General features: G+C 39.6%; 1 protein-coding gene across 1 annotated transcript in view; it reads left to right on the top strand.

Moving 5' to 3' along the window:
• The window catches only part of DDAH1 (dimethylarginine dimethylaminohydrolase 1), a 138,086-nt gene that overhangs the window by 94,445 nt on the left and 22,009 nt on the right, over nucleotides 1-21,632 (top strand). Inside the window, exons 3-4 of the mRNA XM_032870282.1 lie at nucleotides 11,105-11,178; nucleotides 12,203-12,322. Of these exons, the coding sequence (XP_032726173.1) occupies nucleotides 11,105-11,178; nucleotides 12,203-12,322 (194 nt within the window). The remainder of the gene's footprint in view (nucleotides 1-11,104; nucleotides 11,179-12,202; nucleotides 12,323-21,632) is intronic.

Here is a 21,632-nt window from a genome sequence, read left to right as displayed (position 1 = left end):
CTCATGTTTTGGCTCAGCCTATTTTACAGGAACCTCTTCCTTTGGTCAGAGATCTTTCCATAACATTTCAATCTTGATGTTTTTGCCTCAACTTCTCATTAGGTACCTAATGAGTGAGGCTTGTCTTTGACACTATCTGTAAGCTTATTTTGGTTATATTCAATCCTTAAGTTAATGTCTTGAAAGTTCTTTTATTCAAAACTGAGCTCATGTTGGGATATCTGGTTGGCACTTCATTCATGCCTGATGCCTGGTCCTGCCTTCTGTTTCCTACTTCTCAATTTTTTCTTTTTCCTTTCTTAATTGTGGTAAAATACATAAAACATGAAATTTGTCACCTTAACCATTTTTAAGTATACAGTTCAAGTGGCACTAACCACATTTACCATATTGGGCAATCCTCACCATTCAATTTTTTGATTCAGAAGAGTTGGGTAAGGAACAAAATCTGTAGCACTTTCCATGTGTTCTGGGTCCTCTTCCTTTTGTAACTCAGAGCTTCATTAACAGTTGATCGAGAAGTGGACAGAAGAAAAGCAGCTATCCAACTCCAACTCCACCGGGAATCTTATGAGTCAGGCCAGCAGCTACTGTCACAAATTATTGCAATACTATTCCTCTGAAATGGACATCAGCTTATCTCTATTTTCATTTTTTTTTATTTTTGTGAAATATGGAGCAAATAAAAAAAAAGAGTTGTAAATGTCTATGCACACTTTAAAGACCAGTGATAAGATGAGCACCTGCTGTCTGCCACCTGGCTTTAAGAAATAGAATATTGTCATGACCATAGGAGCCCCACTCCCAACCTCTCTCTCCTCGCAGCCTGTCCTGCATTTTGTATTAATCAGTACCTTCGACTTTTGCCTCAATCTAAATTATATGTTGTTTAATTTTGCTTCTTATAACTTTATATGATTAAGATCATACTATAGGAACTAGTCTGTGATTTTTCTGCTTTTGATCTAACTCGATGCTTCTAGCTATAGCTCTTTGTCTTCACCGCTATGTGGTATTCCATGGTTAAGAATTACCACAATACATTTATCCATTCTATTGCTGATGGATATTTGAGTGTTTTCCAGTTTTTTTCAATTATCTTCAGTGATGCTATGGACGCTCTTGTGTGTGTGTCCTGGGAATGTGTAAAAGAATTTCTTAAAGTAGGGAGGGAGGAGTCAAGATGGCGGAGAAGTAGCAGGCTGAGACTACTTCAGGTAGCAGGAGGTCAGCTAGATAGCTTATCTAAAGATTGCAAACACCTACAAATCCAACGGGAGATCTAAGAGAAGAAGAACAGCAATTCTAGAAACAGAAAAGCAACCACTTTCTGAAAGGTAGGACTGGCGGAGAAGTGAATCCAAAGCAACGGGAAGATAGACCGCGAGGGGAGGGGCCGGCTCCTGGCAAGTGGCGGAGCAACGGAACACAAAATCATGACTTTTAAAAGTCTGTTCCGCTGAGGGACATCACTCCAGAGGCTTAACCAGGGTGAAGCCCATGCGGGATCAGCGTGGCCTCAGATCCCGCAAGGTCACAGAAGGATCAGGGGTGTCTGAGTGTCACAGAGCTTGCAGGTATTAGATCGGGGAAGCCGGCTACAGAGACAGAGCCGAGGAGTGAGCTCACAGCTCGGGGTTACCTTGAACCGGTCGCAGGCTTGGTCAGCTCGGAGCACGGCCGGAGGCCAGGGTGACAGGAATAATTGGGCGCTGTTCTCTGAGGGCGCACTGAGGAGTGGGGTCCCGGGCTCTCGGTTCCTCCAGGCCGGAGACTGGGAGGCCGCCATCTTCATTCCCATCCTCCGGAACTCTATGGAAAGCGCTCAGGGAACAAAAGCTCCCGAAAGCAAACCCGAGCAGATTACTAAGCCCGGCACCGGGTAAGGGCGGTGCAACTCCACCTGGGGCAAAGACACTTGAGAATCACTACAACAGGCTCCTCCCCCAGAAGATCAACAAGAAACCCAGCCAGGATCAAGTTCACCTACCAAGGAGTGCAGTTTCAATACCAAGGAGAGCAGCGGAATTCCAGAGGAGGAGAAAACAAAGCACGGAACTCATGGCTTTCTCCCAATGATTCTTTAGCCTTGCAGTTAATTTAATTTTTTTTTCTTTTTCAATTTTTTTTCTCTTCTTCTGCTAAATTTTTTTAACTTTTACCCTTTTCTTTTTTAACTTTTTTAACTAGTTTATCTAATATATATATTTTTTTTTCCTTTTTATATATTTTCTTTATTGGTTTTCTTTTTTTGTTTCTTTTTTTTTTTTTCTTTCTGAACCTCTTTTTATCCCTTTCTCCCCCCTCACGATTTGGGATCTCTTCTGATTTGGCTAAAGCATATTTTCCTGGGGTTGTTGCCACCCTTTTAGTATTTTACTTGCTCCTTCATATACTCTTATCTGGACAAAATGACAAGGTGGAAAAATTCACCACAAAAAAAAAGAACAAGAGGCAGTACCAAAGGCTAGGGACTTAATCAATACAGACATTGGTAATATGTCAGATCTAGAGTTCAGAATAACGATTCTCAAGGTTCTAGCCGGGCTCGAAAAAGGCATGGAAGATATTAGAGAAATCCTCTGGGGAGATATAAAAGCCCTTTCTGGAGAAATAAAAGAACTAAAATCTAACCAAGTTGAAATAAAAAAAGCTATTAATGAGGTGCAATCAAAAATGGAGGCTCTCACTGCTAGGATAAATGAGGCAGAAGAAAGAATTAGTGATATAGAAGACCAAATGACAGAGAATAAAGAAGCTGAGCAAAAGAGGGACAAACAGCTACTGGACCACGAGGGGAGAATTCGAGAGATAAGTGATACCATAAGATGAAACAACATTAGAATAATTGGGATTCCATAAGAAGAAGAAAGAGAGAGGGGAGCAGAAGGTATATTGGAGAGAATTATTGGAGAGAATTTCCCCAATATGGCAAAGGGAACAAGCATCAAAATCCAGGAGGTTCAGAGAACCCCCCTCAAAATCAAAAAGAATAGGTCCACACCCCGTCACCTAAGTAAAATTTACAAGTCTTAGTGACAAAGAGAAAATCCTGAAAGCAGCCCGGGAAAAGAAGTCTGTAACATACAATGGTAAAAATATTAGATTGGCAGCAGACTTATCCACAGAGACCTGGCAGGCCAGAAAGAGCTGGTATATTCAGAGCACTAAACGAGAAAAACATGCAGCCAAGAATACTATATCCAGCAAGGCTATCATTGAAAATAGAAGGAGAGATTAAAAGCTTCCAGGACAAACAAAAACTGAAAGAATTTGCAAACACCAAACCAGCTCTACAGGAAATATTGAAAGGGGTTCTCTAAACAAAGAGAGACCCTAAAAGTAGTAGATCAGAAAGGAACAGAGACAATATACAGTAACAGTCACCTTACAGGCAATACAATGGCACTAAATTCATATCTCGCAATAGTTACCCTGAATGTTAATGGGCTAAATGCCCCAATCAAAAGACACAAGGTATCAGATTGGATAAAATAACAAAACCCATCTATATGTTGCGTACAAGAAACTCATTTTATACCCGAGGACACCTCCAGATTTAAAGTGAGGGGGTGGAAAAGAATTTACCATGCTAATGGACATCAGAAGAAAGCAGGAGTGGCAATCCTTATATCAGATCAAGTAGATTTTAAGCCAAAGACTATAATAAGAGATGAGGAAGGACACTATATCATACTCAAAGGATCTGTCCAACAAGAAGATCTAATAATTTTAAATGTCTATGCCCCTAATGTGGGAGCAGCCAACTATATAAACCAATTAATAACAAAATCAAAGAAACACATCAACAATAATACAATAATAGTAGGGGACTTTAACACTCCCGTCACTGAAATGGACAGATCATCCAAGCAAAAGATCAACGAGGAAATAAAGGCCTTAAATGACACACTGGACCAGATGGACATCACAGATATATTCAGAACATTTCATCCCAAAGCAACAGAATATACCTTCTTCTCTAGTGGACATGGAACATTCTCCAGAATAGATCACATCCTTGGTCCTAAATCAGGTCTCAACCGGTATCAAAAGATTGGGATCATTCCCTGCATATTTCAGACCACAGTGCTCTGAAGCTAGAACTCAATCACAAGAGGAAATTTGGAAAGAACCCAAATACATGGAGACTAAACAGCATCCTTCTAAAGAATGAATGGGTCAACCAGGAAATTAAAGAAGAATTGAAAAAATTCATGGAAACAAATGATAATGAAAACACAACGGTTCAAAATCTGTGGGACACAACAAAGGCAGTCCTGAGAGAAAAATATATAGTGGTACAAGCCTTTCTCAAGAAACAAGAAAGGTCTCAGGTACACAACCTAACCCTACACCTAAAGGAGCTGGAGAAAGAACAAGAAAGAAACCCTAAACCCAGCAGGAGAAGAGAAATCATAAAGATCAGAGCAGAAATCAATGAAATAGAAAGCAAAAAAACAATAGAACAAATCAACGAAACTAAGAGCTGGTTCTTTGAAAGAATTAGTAAGATTGATAAACCCCTGGCCAGACCTATCAAAAAGAAAAGAGAAAGGACCCAAATAAATAAAATCATGAATGAAAGAGGAGAGATCACAACTAACACCAAAGAAATACAGACAATTATAAGAACATACTATGAGCAACTCTATGCCAACAAATTTGACAATCTGGAAGAAATGGATGCATTCCTAGAGACATATAAACTACCACAACTGAACCAGGAAGAAATAGAAAGCCTGAACAGACCCATAACCAGTAAGGAGATTGAAACAGTCATCAAGAATCTCCAAACAAACAAAAGCCCAGGGCCAGATGGCTTCCCAGGGGAATTCTACCAAACATTTAAAGAAGAACTAATTCCTATTCTCCTGAAACTGTTCCAAAAAATAGAAATGGAAGGAAAACTTCCAAACTCATTTTATGAGGCCAGCATCACCTTGATCCCAAAACCAGACAAGGATCCCATCAAAAAAGAGAACTACAGACCAATATCCTTGATGAACACAGATGCGAAAATTCTCACCAAAATACTAGCCAATAGGATTCAACAGTACATTAAAAGGATTATTCACCACGACCAAGTGGGATTTATTCCAGGGCTGCAAGGTTGGTTCAACATCCGCAAATCAATCAATGTGATACAACACATTAATAAAAGAAAGAACAAGAACCATATGATACTCTCAGTAGATGCTGAGAAAGCATTTGACAAAGTACAGCATCCCTTCCTGACCAAAACTCTTCAAAGTGTAGGGATAGAGGGCACATACTTCAATATTATCAAAGCCATCTATGAAAAACCCACCGCAAATATCATTCTCAATGGAGAAAAACTGAAAGCTTTTCCACTAAGGTCAGGAACACGGCAGGGATATCTGTTATCACCACTGCTATTCAACATAGTACTAGAAGTCCTAGCATCAGCAATCAGACAACAAAAAGAAATTAAAGGCATCCAAATCGTCAAAGAAGAAGTCAAACTATCACTCTTCGCAGATGATATGATACTATATGTGGAAAACCCAAAAGACTCCACTCCAAAACTACTAGAACTTGTACAGGAATTCAGTAAAGTGTCAGGATATAAAATCAGTGCACAGAAATCAGTTGCGTTTCTCTACACCAACAACAAGACAGAAGAAAGAGAAATTAAGGATTCAATCCCATTTACAATTGCACCCAAAACTATAAGATACCTAGGAATAAACCTAACCAAAGAGGCTAAGAATCTATACACAGAAAACTATAAAGTACTCATGAAAGAAATTGAGGAAGACACAAAGAAATGGAAAAATGTTCCATGCTCCTGGATTGGAAGAATAAATATTGTGAAAATGCTACCTAAAGCAATCTACACATTTAATGCAATTCCTATCAAAGTACCATTTTTTTCAAAGAAATGGAACAAATAATCCTAAAATTTATATGGAACCAGAAAAGACCTCGAATAGCCAAAGGAATATTGAAAAAGAAAGCCAAAGTTGGTGGCATCACAATTCCGGACTTCAAGCTCTATTACAAAGCTGTCATCATCAAGACAGCATGGTACTGGCACAAAAACAGACACATAGATCAATGGAACAGAATAGAGAGCCCAGAAATAGACCCTCAACTCTATGGTCAACTAATCTTCGACAAAGCAGGAAAGAATGTCCAATGGAAAAAAGACAGCCTCTTCAATAAATGGTGTTGGGAAAATTGGACAGCCACATGCAGAAAAATGAAATTGGACCATTTCCTTACACCACACACGAAAATAGACTCAAAATGGATGAAGGACCTCAATGTGAGAAAGGAATCCATCCAAATCCTTGAGGAGAACACAGGCAGCAACCTCTTCGACCTCAGCCGCAGCAACATCTTCCTAGGAACATCGCCAAAGGCAAGGGAAGCAAGGGCAAAAATGAACTCTTGGGATTTTATCAAGATCAAAAGCTTTTGCACAGCAAAGGAAACAGTTAACAAAACCAAAAGACAACTGACAGAATGGGAGAAGATATTTGCAAATGACATATCAGATAAAGGGCTAGTGTCCAAAACCTATAAAGAACTTAGCAAACTCAACACCCAAAGAACAAATAATCCAATCAAGAAATGGGCAGAAGACATGAACAGACATTTCTGCAAAGAAGACATCCAGATGGCCAACAGACACATGAAAAAGTGCTCCATATCACTCGGCATCAGGGAAATACAAATCAAAACCACAATGAGATACCACCTCACACTAGTCAGAATGGCTCAAATTAACAAGTCCGGAAATGACAGATGCTGGCAAGGATGCAGAGAAAGGGGAACCCTCCTACACTGTTGGTGGGAATGCAAGCTGGTGCGACCACTCTGGAAAACAGCATGGAGGTTCCTCAAAATGTTGAAAATAGAACTACCCTATGACCCAGCAATTGCACTGCTGGGTATTTACCCTAAAGATACAAACGTAGTGATCCGAAGGGGCACGTGCACCCGAATGTTTGTAGCAGCAATGTCTACAATAGCCAAACTATGGAAAGAACCTAGATGTCCATCAACAGACGAATGGATAAAGAAGATGTGGTATATATACACAATGGAATACTATGCAGCCATCAAAAGAAATGAAATCTTGCCATTTGCGACGATGTGGATGGAACTAGAGGGTATCATGCTTAGCGAAATAAGTCGATCGGAGAAAGACAACTATCATATGATCTCCCTGATATGAGGGAGAGGAGATGCAACATGGGGGTTAAGGGGATAGGAGAAGAGTAATGAAGCAAGATGGGATTGGGAGGGAGATAAACTATAAGTGACTCTTAATCTCACAAAACAAACTGGAGGGTTGATGGGGGGAAGGGGGTTGGGGGTGGGGTTATGGACATTGGGGAGGGTATGTGCTATGGTGAGAGCTGTGAAGTCTATAAACTTGGCGATTCACAGACCTGTACCCTTGGGGATAAAAATATATTACATGTTTATAAAAAAATAAAATTAAAAAAATAAAAGAATTTCTTAAAGTAAACAGCTAGAAATGGAGTTTCAGGTGATAAACTCTTTTTGCTCCAGTGAAATGTATATGATTTTCTCCTTGAATCTATTGATGTGGTTAATTGCACTAATTGATCTTGCTGATATTGGATCAGTCTTTCATCCCTGGGATTAAGTCAAACTCCGCTTTGATATACTCTCTTTCTACTACAGGGCTGGATTTAGTTTGTTAAGTCTTTTCTTGAGAGTTTTGTTTTTGTGGCCTGTAATTTTTCTTGCTTGCTTTCCTTCTCTGGCTTTGATAAAAGAATTATCTTAACCTCATAACATGTATTAGGGAATATTTCCTCTGTCTGTTCTCTAGAATCAGTACTATTTGTATTGTGCGTTCCTTGAACTTTGGGAGAACTTACCTATAAATAGACCGTGTTGGCCAGGTACTTTCTTTGTGGGGAGATTTTAAACGGACTCCATTCCTTTAATGGTTCCATGTCTATTGAGGGTTTTCTGAGTCAGTTTTTGTGAGTTCCGTTTTCTCATATTTTATCTAAGTTTTCAAAATGTTGGGTATAAACTTCTTCATATCTTCTTGATATCTGTTTAAACTTCACAGCATTATAGCTATGTCCTCTTTTCATTCTTAATGTTTATTTATGCCTTCTCTTTTTTTCTTTTGTGTCAGAGATCTTTCATTTGTATTCATCTTTTCAAAGAACCAATTTTGGGCTTTGTTGAATTCTCTCTGTCTTATATATTTCCTTTCTTCTTCCTGTTTCTGTCCTTAATTCTTTCCCTCAAATTTCTTTGTTTTTATTCTGCTCCTTTTTTCTTAAATTTGAATTTGGAAGTTTGTCTCTTTAATGTTGAACCTTTTCTCATCTTAAGGGAAGCAGTTAAAGCTGTATAACTTTCCCTTCAAATACTGCTTTAACTGAATCCTTTGTGTTTTGATATATATTTGTTATCATTAGTTTTTTTAAATGTCTTCCAGTTTCCATTATGATTTATTCTCTGACTCATTTATGGGTAATGGTGTTATTTAAAAAACATATCAGTCATTATTGTAAGTTGCTGGGGATGCCACCTTACTACTCTGATAGTTAATAAGTGAAGGAAAGATTCAGTCATTTAGCTATCTTTCCTTTACTAATTCTATTTCAAGTAGACCAAATACTTGATTGAGAAAGTGTTTTGTTTTGTTTTTTAAGAATTCTAGTCAGTAAATGTAGATCCCTAATAAAATAATGGATCTGTGTAATGATCATCCAAGCCTGTTAAACCTTTATATGAAAGCTTGATGGGGAGCTTTACAATGGATAGATCAGACTGATACCCCTTGAACACACAGATTATTCTGGTATCACCAACAATGTTGCTGTCAGTCATGTGCTTCATGATGTGATACAATAGTACAGCCCCACCTCTGCAGTAGTCCTAGCAAAGAAAAATTTTTTAACAAGAATCTAGTTAAACATCTACATGAAACTATCAGCTTACTGAACATACAAAGGACAAAGGAACAATTTCATGTTAGATGATACACAGGGAAACAACCAATCAGATCCAGAAAGTAGGATCATCAGTAGGACAAATGACATGGGAAAGGGGGAATGGATAACAGAAAAAGTTGACATAACAGACAAAACAACAACAAAAATGTTTTTAAATATTTCAGTTCCAGAAGTTCTGTTATTTCCATCAGAAAGACTATTTAGGAATTTTGGGGTGCCTGGGTGTCTCAGTCGGTTAAGCGTCTGCCTTCGGCTTGGGTCATGATCCCAAGGTCCTGTGATTGAGCCCCAGGTGGGCTCCCTGCTCAGCGGAGAGCCTGCTTCTCTCTTTCCCTCTTCTCCTCTTGTGTTCTCTCTCTCTCTCTGTCAATAAATACAATCTTAAAATAAAAAAAGGCCATTTAGGGGGATATAGTCCACCATACTGCCAGAAACAGAAGTCCAACTGACTTTTTAAAGAGGTAGGCAGTTTGCTTTTCTTTGTGCTTTGCTACCTTAGTCTTTTAAAATAGAAATAGTGCACTTGCCCCATTATGAATTTGTTTAAATTTGCTTAATCCACTAAATTTTTTCCTAAAAATTATATATAAATCTAATTTATAAATCTGTTTTTATCTAGAATAATTAAGGAAATTTAAAATATTTCAGCTGATTTTTTAAAAGATTTTATTTATTTATTTGATAGACAGAGATCTCAAGTAGACAGAGAGGCAGGCAGAGAGAGAGAGAGAGAGAGGAGGAAGCAGGCTGCCTGCTAAGCAGAGAGCCCAATGTGGGGCTCGATCCTAGGACCCTAGGATCATGAACTGAGCTGAAAGCAGAGGCTTTATCCCACTGAGCCACCCAGGGACACCCAGCTGATTTTTAAATAAAGTAATACTTTTCTCAGATAAAATATCTTTCCCTTAGATTTGTAGGTAGTTGAGTTTTCTCAAGGGACAATACAGACACACCATTAACAAACAAAACAAAAACAAAAAGCCCGTCAATGTGCCACCAAAGGGTCCTCTGTCTGCCAAAAGCATAAGCCATCGGAAGTTATCATAACATCATTTGACCTGGGTCATTTACTTCTTTTTTAAGGACATGATGAGGATTAAAGTTATAACATTTGTAAAGTCTATCAAGCAATTCTTTCTACATGGTTTCGCTTTTTATACTTTACCCTAATGTTCTGGATCAAAATATACTGATTTCTCTTTGAATATGTTTTAACATTTCATGTAGAATTCTTTTTCAAAAAATGAAAAAGTTAAGAATCCTCACAGTTATATATTGCCTAATATTATCTACTATAATTGTTTGCTTGCCTCTCACCAGGGGACCATTTTTTCTTAATGCTTTGCCTTCTGAGAAGAAAATTTATGAAATTTCAGAAAAGCCAAATGACTAGAAAGTTCCATCCTCCTTTGCAAATAGGTATCTCTGACATTTTGACTTGAAACAACAAATAAGAGTTTTAAGGGCATCTCTTTAGAGGTGAGGCCTGAAGACCAGTCAGCCCAAAACTCCCTTTATGCCTATAGTTTCTTCAACCTTTACATCATCGTTATAAGAAAAGGAATCTGACTTCATCATGAATGTCTGATATTATTCTTTTAGGGAAAAAAGGGGAAGCATTACTAACTTGTCATTGCAAGTTACTTAATTTTGTCATTGCAATTACTTAATTTTTTATTACACATGAAGGTGTTTAATTTTGTTATTTCCTAAGTGGAATATTTATTCTTTTATTGTGTTAAAATTATAAAACATAAAACCTATCATTTAATTATTAAGTGTATAGTTCAGTGTGCAACCATCACCACCATCCATGTCCAGCACATTTTCACCTTCACACACTGAAACTTCATACCTACCACACTGACTTCCCAGTTCCTCCTCCCCTGAGACCATGGCAGCCACTATTCTACTTTCCACCTCTGTGAATTTGAAAAAGTTTCTTTCTAAGGATGGTAGTTTGAAATCAGATCTGTATAAAGCAGAGGTCAGAGTATAAGCAGAGCTGCCTTCTGTGGTAGGAAAGAACTGTGTGATGCTTTAAGTTCATTATTTACAGATAAAGAAACAGTATGCCATCACTGGTGCCATGTACTCACTGTGTTCCATGACATTTATTATAGGCAGAGAATTTTTTGTGGGCCTTTCCAAAAGGACAAATCAACGAGGTGCTGAAATCTTGGCCGATACTTTTAAGGTAGGTAAAGTTAGACCATTGATGCCTGGCATACAATAATTAATAAGCATTCATAGACACATTGAATCAGCATGTCGTGAATAATGGTATCTATATGTCACCAGCTCTGCAAAATAATTCCTAATATTAGTACATTTGCTAGAAGTTTTAAGAGCTGTCAAATTCAAATTTCTCAATAAATAGGTTGCATTGAGCTACCATAGCCATAAAAGACAAAGTTTTGGACATCTTCTGTTTTTTTTTCCCCACTGTAAAATCATGCAGCTACCTGACAGATTTCCTGCACAATAAATGACTTCCCAGAAAGTCTGGAGACCCCGCTGACTCAAACATGAAACATGGATTTTTCACAATGGAATCAAGGATCACTTGTACTTAGTACCTACTATGTGCTAGAAACTGGGCTAGATATTACACATCTTCTCAAGGTCCCTTTACTCCATTGATTATTAATAGATTGGCTTGGCTCACCAGACTGTGTAGGAAGCTCTTTTCCCCTTGAGGACATGAGGCTTTAGTTTGCACAGGATATTCCGACATAACTTTCCAGAGTAACCCACTCCATGGATCAACCAGCAAATCTAGCTGTTGACATAATCACACATCTGGAAGGAGGCTCTGCACTTTCTTTTTAAAAGTAGTCTCTATTGGGGTACCTGGGTGGAAGTCAGTTAAGTGTCCAACTCTTGATTTTGGCTCAGGTCATGACTGATCTCAGGGTCCTGAGATGGAGCTCAGCGCCTGGCTCCATGCTGGGCATGGAGCCCACTTACGATCCTCTCCCCTTCCACCTCTGCTCCTCCCTACCTCCATGCATGTGCTCACTCTCTTTCTGGGGTGGGGGGGAAGTATTCTAAGTAGTCTTTATTTAACTGGCAACACCAAAACCTACAGATCCCAGTTTTTCTTCCGATATTCAGGGCCCCTGGTAGCCTCCCTAGAAACAGCCATGTTTTGGGCAGGGTTAAGTCAGTTTTAGAACTATTCTGCGATGCCAAACTGCTTGTTTCTATTACACACATAGGACTATGCCGTCTCCACAGTCCCAGTGGTTGATGCTTTGCATTTGAAGAGTTTCTGCAGCATGGCTGGGCCTAACCTGATTGCAATTGGATCCAGCGAACCTGCGCAGAAGGCCCTAAAGGTAGATACAAAACTATGCTCCTTCAAAACGCAGCCGGCCATGCCTGCCGCGTGGTCTCTCTCATTCTGTCTACTGGGTGGGCAGCAAGCAGGAGTGGCGGGCTGAGAACAGGCTGGTGCTCGAGCTTTCTCATATCAGCACTGTCGTGACCTCTCATTCATTGGGAGGCAGGAAGGCCAATGTAAGAACGGGTGTAAGAACTGTTCATACACCAGGGATCCCTGAAAGGCCGTGACTTAGAATAAGAGAAACCAAGAACATCCCAGTTACTTTCTCTGGGGAAAAGGAAGGCATGCCACCAGTAGCACTTTCCTTAAGTCAGATAGTACACAAGGGGATCTTATATTATCCTTATCCTTCTGTGTGTCTAAAATATTTCATAATCATCTTTTAGAAAAACGTGATTCAGAAATACATAAAAAATTTAACTGCTTGCATCTGGAATACTAAAATTTTAGGACAAGAATTTTTCTCATCTCACAGGTGAGAATAGGAAAGCCCAGAAAAAATTACGATTTGCCCAAATCACAGAGCTAGGTCAAGAGTGGAAGTCATCGAAACCTTCCACTGCAACGTGCTTTTCCTTTCCGCAAGATGATCTGGACCCTCCATCATGCCAAAGACCATGTCTGTTTTGCTCACCATTGTTCCCTTTCATGCTTGGCCCATGGTGGGCTCTTAATAAATATCAGATGAATGGGCGAATAAGCAAATGAGAGAGGTGGTGATATTTCCATTTTGCAGATGAGAACTAGATCAAATTACTCACCCCAAGCCACAAGGCTAACACTACATGGTGGGCTGGGATTACCATCTCTTCCTCACGACTTACGAAAGGACCAAAGACAGAAGCTTCTTTCAGGCAAAGAGAGGAAATCTGTGTGTCCCAAGGTGCACAGTTAATTTTTTTGTCTTTTTACGTCTTTACTTGTCTATCTCAGTACTAGCCTTGGTGCATTTTATCTCAGAAAAAATCCTGGCCTTCCAATTGCTGAGTTTCCCCCTCCCGCCCAGATTTCCTGTAGCTTCCTCGGCCTGCTCTCCTGGCCTTCCCATCTTCCTTTACTCATACTGTATCTTTGATTGCATTCCTAGGACTTTTAACAATTATTGCTAAACAGCCTGCTTCAGAATTTGAATTAGGTATTTTTTTCTGTGTTTCCTTTAGAGAATGTCTCTTGTTTGTTCATCTGGAAGGCTGTGTCAACTTTCCACATATAGGAAAGGTGGTGTCTTGAAAGAAAATATTTGATAGATGGTAAAAAATATTTGATAGATGGTATCACTCAAAGGATCTAGAAAGATTATTTTTCTCCTCAGGGACTAACTGTGGTGTATATCTGTGGCAGCTGGGTTGGTCAGTGCATGTCTGAGATTGAGTATAAGGGAAGGAGAGGGCTGAAGCTGGCCTGTCCTGTGCTCTTGTTAATTAGCAGACAGAACATCCTCTGGGTAGACAGATTACAAAAAGTAGCTCCATCTGCAATTCTGGGTAGACTAGATCCCTAACTCAAAGAGCTTGATTCCTAATTCAGATAGGACCCTAACTTAAGTAGTCTGGAGAAACTAACACATAATGAACTAAAAGATAGTACAATATGGTTAACTAGCAAAACACTGTGTGAAGTAGTCCTAACTGCTATTCACAAGAGAGGATGGAGCTCCCTGGGGGCCGGATGTTCAGAGAGAACCTCATGGACAAAAATGGGGCTAGAAGGGTTTGCCAAAGCAGGATTCAGTGAGACAGTGTTCTAGGTGGGGACGCAGTATAGACAAAGACTGAGCCGGGTACATACATGAGATCTGAGCAAACTAGTCCAACTGATAAAGAGTTTTCCTATGGGCTCCTGGAGATATGGTTGGATGGAGCAGGTGAAGTCTGAAGAGGTAGCGACTTAAAAGTGAGGAAGAAGATGAGTTTATCTCCTTGAAGCAGGAGTCTGGGCTTCTGAACAGAAGGGTCTATATTGCTTTAGAGATGTTGGACCACCATTCCTTTCGAAAAAAAAAAAAAAGTTGGGAAGGGAGAGAGGGAAGGAGAAGATGCTACAATCAGAAAAGAGGACCACTGATAACTTAGAAAAAGAAAGCCAAGCCCCAAGTCCCATTGTATGCCTTGGATTCACTACTATTTCTCCACTCATCTTTCCCATCTCATCATCAAGTCAAGTCCTCTAAGATCACTTCTTTTAAGGGCATCTGGTGTGGACTTTATAGTCCTCGTTCTTGTAGAGTTTGAGTTAGTGTTAATAATGATGTTCACTCTATACTTGAAACCTTCTGGGTCAGAAGCTATAAATAATCCTCACTTAGTGGAATGGTATTCACTTTTCGGAGATCATATTTTCCATCAGCAAATGTGCTTCCTAAACTATGGGCCTGTAGAGTTGGCAAATATCCACCTGCCGTGTTTCTAGCATCAGAAAGGCTCTCCTTGTAGTGAAAGCCAAGGAATAAATTGAATGGAAGAATAGTGAGATCTCCATGCAGGCATGTTCTCAGGTCGCAACTAGGTGGTTTGCTGAAATTCCCATTTAGTGAGCTGAATTGTTTATGTATTTGAGAACAGTTTTGGCTCTTGTATTAGAAAAGTCAATAAAATTGATAGTGTGGTAAGTCCTACTACTAATTTGGAGATAATAATACTAATATAAGTAGGCAGAAAGACAAATGGATAGAGACAGACCATTTGCACATAGTGAAATGTATCAGTTTTACTTTTTTCCATTTTATAGGTAAAAATACTGAGACCTGATGAAATAAAACATTTTGCATACAGTCCTCTGGAATCAGATTTCCCAGGCCTTAATTTTCCTCTCCCCAATTGTCCACCCCACTCCATACTCATTCTTCGTTTTCCAATTATTTTGCCATAAATTTGTTTCAGCTGCGCTTCTTCTCTCTTCTCCCCTCTCTCCAACTACCCACTACCTCTTCACATTTCTGCTGTGGTGTCCAGGATCTGACTTATGATGAAAGGTGTGAGTTTAGTCCCAGATGTCTGTTTTTCCCTTACTGATCTTGATGTCTCTATAGAGAAGCTCGTGGCCACTTGGGCATCTCTTTGAAGGGCATAGCACTTAAATGGAGGTAAACTGTGCCTTCCTGTGCCATATACTGAGAGCTTGAGTACTTCCCACATCTGTCACTGGTTGCTGAATACTTGCTTCTTTCAGAGCCAGAAAACTACTTATATATTCATGCAAAGCAGAGAGCCCAAGGGTTTCTAGATAGTCTTATTGCATTTGAAACACTTTGTAATGTGTTGCAGTCGATTCTTGGTTAATGAAGTGGAATCTTATAGAGATAGTCTCATACCTGTCTAAGTTGTAGTAGATTTAATAGTGTGTGCATTGTATATTTAAATGAAATCATTCAACCTAGGAAGCCTTTAGTGACTCTCTGCTGAAAAATCCAGAACACGTTTAACACAGGGCACATTAATACACATTTAATAAAGAGTATATTTAATGAAGGGAAGGAAAAAAGGAGGACATATTATTACTGCGTTTTACTGCTGATACAGCCAAGCTACTGGAGGTTGATTTGAGCAAATACCCAGACATTTAACATCAAGTCTTATCCTAGAAATACTATTATCTCAGCAAAATCCATCTTCAGAGCAAGCTGTCTATTCTATAGTTTTCCCCCCAATACTTTCTATTATTCTGCATGTGCTTCTGGGCATACCTTCATGCTGCCCTTCTAGCTATACAAGAAAATAGTGTAAGATTAATTAATTCTTGCGCAGGCAAGAGACCTATTAGTACTCTTGCAGAAGGAATGTTTGCCTTCTCAGAGATGATGAGAACTCCAGTTGCTGCACATCTGCAACTGCTGGTCACAAACATAATTTGAGCAAAAGAAGTCAATCACCAAGAAATACATATTCTTGGGGTGCCTGGGTGGCCCAGTCAGTTAAGCATCTGCCTTCAGTTCAGGTCATGATCTCAGAGTCTTGGGATCAAGCCCCATCTCAGTCCCACAATGCATAGGGTTCCCTGCTCAGCAGGGAGTCTGCTTTTCCCTTTCCCTCTGTCCCTCCCCCTCTGCTCATGCTGTCTCTGGCTTTCTCTCTCTCAAATAAATAAAATATTTTAAAACAAAATTTAAAAGTAAAAAAATACACAAATTCTATTATGTTCTTCATTTAAACAAGAGACAAAACTATGCTATCAACAGTGAGAATAGTGGTAATTTAAGGAGTGAGGGAGTCGAGTAGCTGAGGGGGCTACTTTGTATGTTTAATTTTTAAAGTGTACAAAAATACGTATGTAATGTATTATTGGAAATGGGCTGAGATTAACTTACATAAATAATTTTCCAATAGTGGGATCTAACTCTTAAGCTTCTGGATTACCTTCTACATGATTCCTGTCTTTACTGCAGACTAACCTCTTTTTATTGTATTAATTAAGAAAAAAGAAAAGACAAAGGTCGTACTCCTTGAGCAACAGCTCCCCGTTTTCCCTCCCCCTAGCCCTTATACCTTACATATATACAGGTTTTAATTGTCAGTTTACCTCAGTACAACTGGGGAGGCAGAGGCATGGCAAAGAGTAGATTTGCACCACATCCCATCCAATTTTTCCTAAATCCATTCCAAAATTGACTTCCTTTCCAGGAACCTGGATTAATTACATGCTCTCTGTCATAAGAGGATAGACTGTAATTCCTGCCCTCTGGAGGGACTCACTGTATTGATTTTTAACTCAATCTCCTTGGTAGCATTCAGTCCTCCCGTCAGTTAGGGGGAAAAAAAAGAAGGGAAGAAAGGTGAACAAAGGGAGGAAGGCAGAGAAAATGGGAAGAAGAGGTGGGAGAGTGACATTTAGCTAAAACTCTCCCCAGCTGGGGGGGAGCTTTCTCCCCAAGCTGGGGGGGCTCTGCCATCTGCTGGCCAGGCAGCAAGGAGCTCACCCTTGCCTTCCTAACCCCTTGTGGAAACCAATTCTTTTCCCCTTTTGGCATCTGCAGTTTTGTTTGTTGGCCTTTTTTTTTTTTTTTTTTAGCTTAGTAAGTCCATTCTTTTGTATCACGATGACTTATTATTTTAAAATTTTAAAATGCTTTTGATAGAAATACTGAAAGGATGTGGTAAGAAAACAATTATGAGATCACCGCTCCTTTTTTTGTGTCTTTGTCATGTAAATGTAGCTGAAATCTAGTAAGTGGAATTCCAGTAGACTTGTAATTTTAAATTGACGCTCATAATGTATCTTGATGGAAATGTCTTTTGGTTTCTTATCTACTTCCTGAAATAACTAGCTGCATTTGTAAGATTCCTTGAATGAGCACATGGGCTGCTTTGCAGCTAATTTAAATTGCATAGCACAAAGCATGTTTTTCTCTTTTGAATGACTAACTATATAATAGAGGTCACTCAGACAGTATTTCCTCTCATTTTTTGACTCAGCTTCAGCATTGATTTTATGTCCAAAAATGTCCATGTTACTTTATAGATGGTCATATAAAGAAAGAAGATGGAAAAACCCTTAATGTGTTTGGATTTTCTATGTTTTTTTTATTGCCTGGAATTTCCTTGGATGACAACTGGAACAACAAATAGCAAAAACCAAAAGACAGAATGAGAGGTAACTAGTATCAACAGGGTGATTGAAATGGAAAAATAAAGACTCTGCATTTCAAGTTGTTGTTGTCACAGGGAATTACAGTGTGTAGCCACAGAATTTCCCACTTTGGGTCTTTACTGTGAAACGCATGCTGACAATCCCATTGTGGGTTTAATTTAGTCTTATTATTTGGTTGTCTGTTCCAGTTGTATTCACCAGATCCACAAAACAATGATTAAAAAAAGAAAAAAACCATGCCTGAATTAAGAAATTAACAGAAAACCAAATAGCCTCTGAGTTTGTAACAACTGTTGATGCTGCTTTTCCTGGCAACAGTTGTCTTATCTGACGATATTCCCAGAGCTGTATGCCAACAAGGCTGGAGTGGCCAAAATAAAATACTTGGCATAATAGGGCCATAAATAATCTGAAGCTATGAGATCAAAACAGCCATGCTGAATTTCGGCACCAGTTCCAAAGCAGGAAGAAGGCAAGATTGGCCAAGTAGGAGAAAGGGAATAATAATAGTGTTTTTATTCTCTTGAGCTTTCAAGAAAATTTCAGAGAAAAAAGAGGAAGAAATTACATTTAAAGTGCTGTTCACTCTGTCCATTATACAATGGGACATTGATAAATATTCAGCAGGCTTTGTGGGATGTTAGAGGGGGAATTCAAGCATCTTTTGGATGGCCTTTGAATCCAAGACTCTTACTTTCAAGAGAAAAGGCCTAAGTGACCTTAAATTAGTGGTTTTTAATGAGAGGTGTGGCTTAAAAACCACCTGAGGAACTTTCTGAAAACACACTGACCTGGACCTGCCTCAGAAAATCCTAATGTTCTGGGTCTGGATCGCATCTCCATTTCTGAAAAGCTCTACAGGTGATTCTGAAGCACAGACCAGTTGAGAGCCATGGCCTTCGAGGATTTCTGCAAATTCCAAAAGCATCTACTTAGAATCCTGAATAATGCACACCTGAAGAAGCCAACCACTATATATCACAGGTACAAGGGTATGTATTCCAAGTTTCAATAAAAGTAGAGCAAGTATCATGATTAAAGCCATCAAAATCTAGAAACTCCTTACCTTTTTCCTGCCTAGAGTTCAACATTGTGTGACTTAAAATATAATACCTAACTGGATAATAACTCAAATGCCATCATCTACTCCATTTGGCATGCTGAAATTCTTATTAAAATATTTCAAATGACCAAAAATTGCTCCTATCATTTTCTGAGGACAGGATATTTGCCTTTGACTTACGTTTCCATACCCCCTCCCCTAACACACACACACACACACACACACACACACACACGCACACACACACACAGAAAAATCTAATAGGACCTGATCTCTGGGTATGAAGATTTGTGCCAAAGAGAAAAAAAGGCTAAACTTCACACCATTACTGATGTTAAACAAGAACTTACGTTTAAAAATAATCATGTTGATGCTAGTAAAGAAGCGTTGTTATCTAAAGAGCCAAAATGGCAATAAGTGCTAAGCTGGTAACTTAGAATCCCAGTTCATGGGTTGTCCTTCTGGCTCTGCCACCAGCTCTCCCTGTGTGACCCTGTCTCCTATACTCAGTCTCATCCTGAGCAAACAGAGTTGAATCAGCCTCACTAGGAAATGAGAGCTTCATTCCTTCCTGTCGGAAGCTTCAGGATGGGCAATTAAGGTGAAGGACTGTGTCTTGAACATGTGGATGTGCAAACACCTGGCAAAAAATAGCAACCATTTAATTTTAGAGCATCAGCCATAGGGATAGTTCCAAAGTGGATTGACTGTAGACTCTTGACCACAGTGACTTTGTTCTTTCAATGGCTATGGGTGATGGGAGACATGTGAATAGCTGAATATCTTCATGCGTATTTGAGGATAGAAAACCACAGAAGACTCCAACTTAATTCCATTTTTCTTTGAGGAGACATCAATTGAATAACTATCAGATTGGATATCTAACAAACAGCATCATTTTCTAATTTATACATAAAAATCTAATAGGAAAAAAAGATGACACTTAAGGGCACCTGGTTGGCTCAGTCAGTTAAGCACCTGACTCTTGATTTCAGCTTGGGTCATGATCTCAGGGTGGTGAGATTGAGACCTGCGTAGGGCTTTGCATCCAGCTTAAGATTCTCTCTCTGTCTCTCTCTCTCTCCACTTAAAAAAAAAAAAAAGTGACACTTCCAGAACTTTTCATTACTATTCCTTTTGCAGAAAGACTTTTTAAAAGGCAATAGGAAAAAATAAAACAGCGGGCAATTGGAAAGAGTCATAGAGGAGTTGAAACTTGAGCTCCCTGACCCCCATCCAGCAGTGCTCTTTATTGAACAGCAACTCTATGAAAGATTCTATCCCAAGCACAGGGGACACTGAGATGAGTAAAGAACAGTCTCTGCCCTCAAGGCCCCTCTGGCTTAATTGAAGAAACAGGACAGGACATTAAAAGATAAATACTGTCACAGTGTGACACAAGATCCATGACTAGTAGGTGTGGGGTTCCCCTAGAAGGTGTAGGAGTTCTAAGAAGGAGGTGGTCACAGGAGGTGGGAGTCAGAGTGCAAGTGGACCAGAATGCACAGCAAGCCTGTCCTGTCATAGAGGAAGAGTGGTGATGATAAACAGGACAGCTGGGGGAATATCTGTTTTATAATCAATAGACAATGGCTGGAGCAAGGGCTGGGTGCAGGGGGGAAAATAAAGTTAAGCTTCCAGATATAAGTTGGGGCTGATCCAGAGGCCAAGGAATGAGGGTTTTCTTCTCTTCGGGCTGTGGGGAGGCACTCAGAATTTTTTAGCAGAGGTGTAAAAGCTGAAGGTGGTATTTTAGAAAAATTCTGTCTGGCCATATGCCTGTAATGATTTAAGAAGCATAGAGATTAGAAGTAATAAAATTAGTGAGGTGCCATCACACTGTCCAGAAATAAAGAGGAGAGTCTGGACTAGAGAAGTAGCCATGAAAATAGAAAGGGCTGTGCAGAAGCTGAGTTCCATTTAGAGAAGTAACAGAACACTGTGACTGAGGGATTTGAGGGGCACAGGAGAAAAAAGGAGCAGATCAGCACTTTGACAGATATGTATAGAACTCCCGTGCTGTACCAGGCCTTGTACTAGGTCCTAGGGGGACAGTGAGGAACAAAATGACTTCAGAAATGACTACCAGATGGGGTGACTTGGGTGCAATTTTTGGAAAAGAGTTCCAACTCTCCCTGTCACCATGAACTCAGTCCTCCCCATCTACACAGGAACAAGCCATAGAAAATCTTTGGGCAAAAATATGTTGCGGAAGAAGACATCCAGATGGCCAACAGGCACATGAAAAAGTGCTCCATATCACTCGGCATCAGGGAAATACAAATCAAAACCACATGAGATATCACCTCACACCAGTCAGAATGGCTAAAATTAACAAGTCAGGAAATGACAGATGCTGGCGAGGATGCCGAGAAAGGGGAACCCTCCTACACTGTTGGTGGGAATGCAAGCTGGTGCGACCACTCTGGAAAACAGCATGGAGGTTCCTCAAAATGTTGAAAATAGAACTACCCTATGACCCAGCAATTGCACTGCTGGGTGTTTACCCTAAAGATACAAACGTAGTGATCCGAAGGCGCACATGTAACCGAATGTTTATAGCAGCAATGTCTACAATAGCCAAACTATGGAAAGAACCTAGATGTCCATCAACAGACGAATGGATAAAGAAGATGTGGTATATATACACAATGGA

Source organism: Lontra canadensis, unplaced genomic scaffold (genome assembly GCF_010015895.1).
Source record: "Lontra canadensis isolate GAN:19392208 unplaced genomic scaffold, GSC_riverotter_1.0 scaffold40, whole genome shotgun sequence".
In the NCBI taxonomy this organism is placed as follows: Eukaryota; Metazoa; Chordata; class Mammalia; order Carnivora; family Mustelidae; genus Lontra; species Lontra canadensis.
This window is presented reverse-complemented; position numbering and strand designations above follow the sequence as displayed.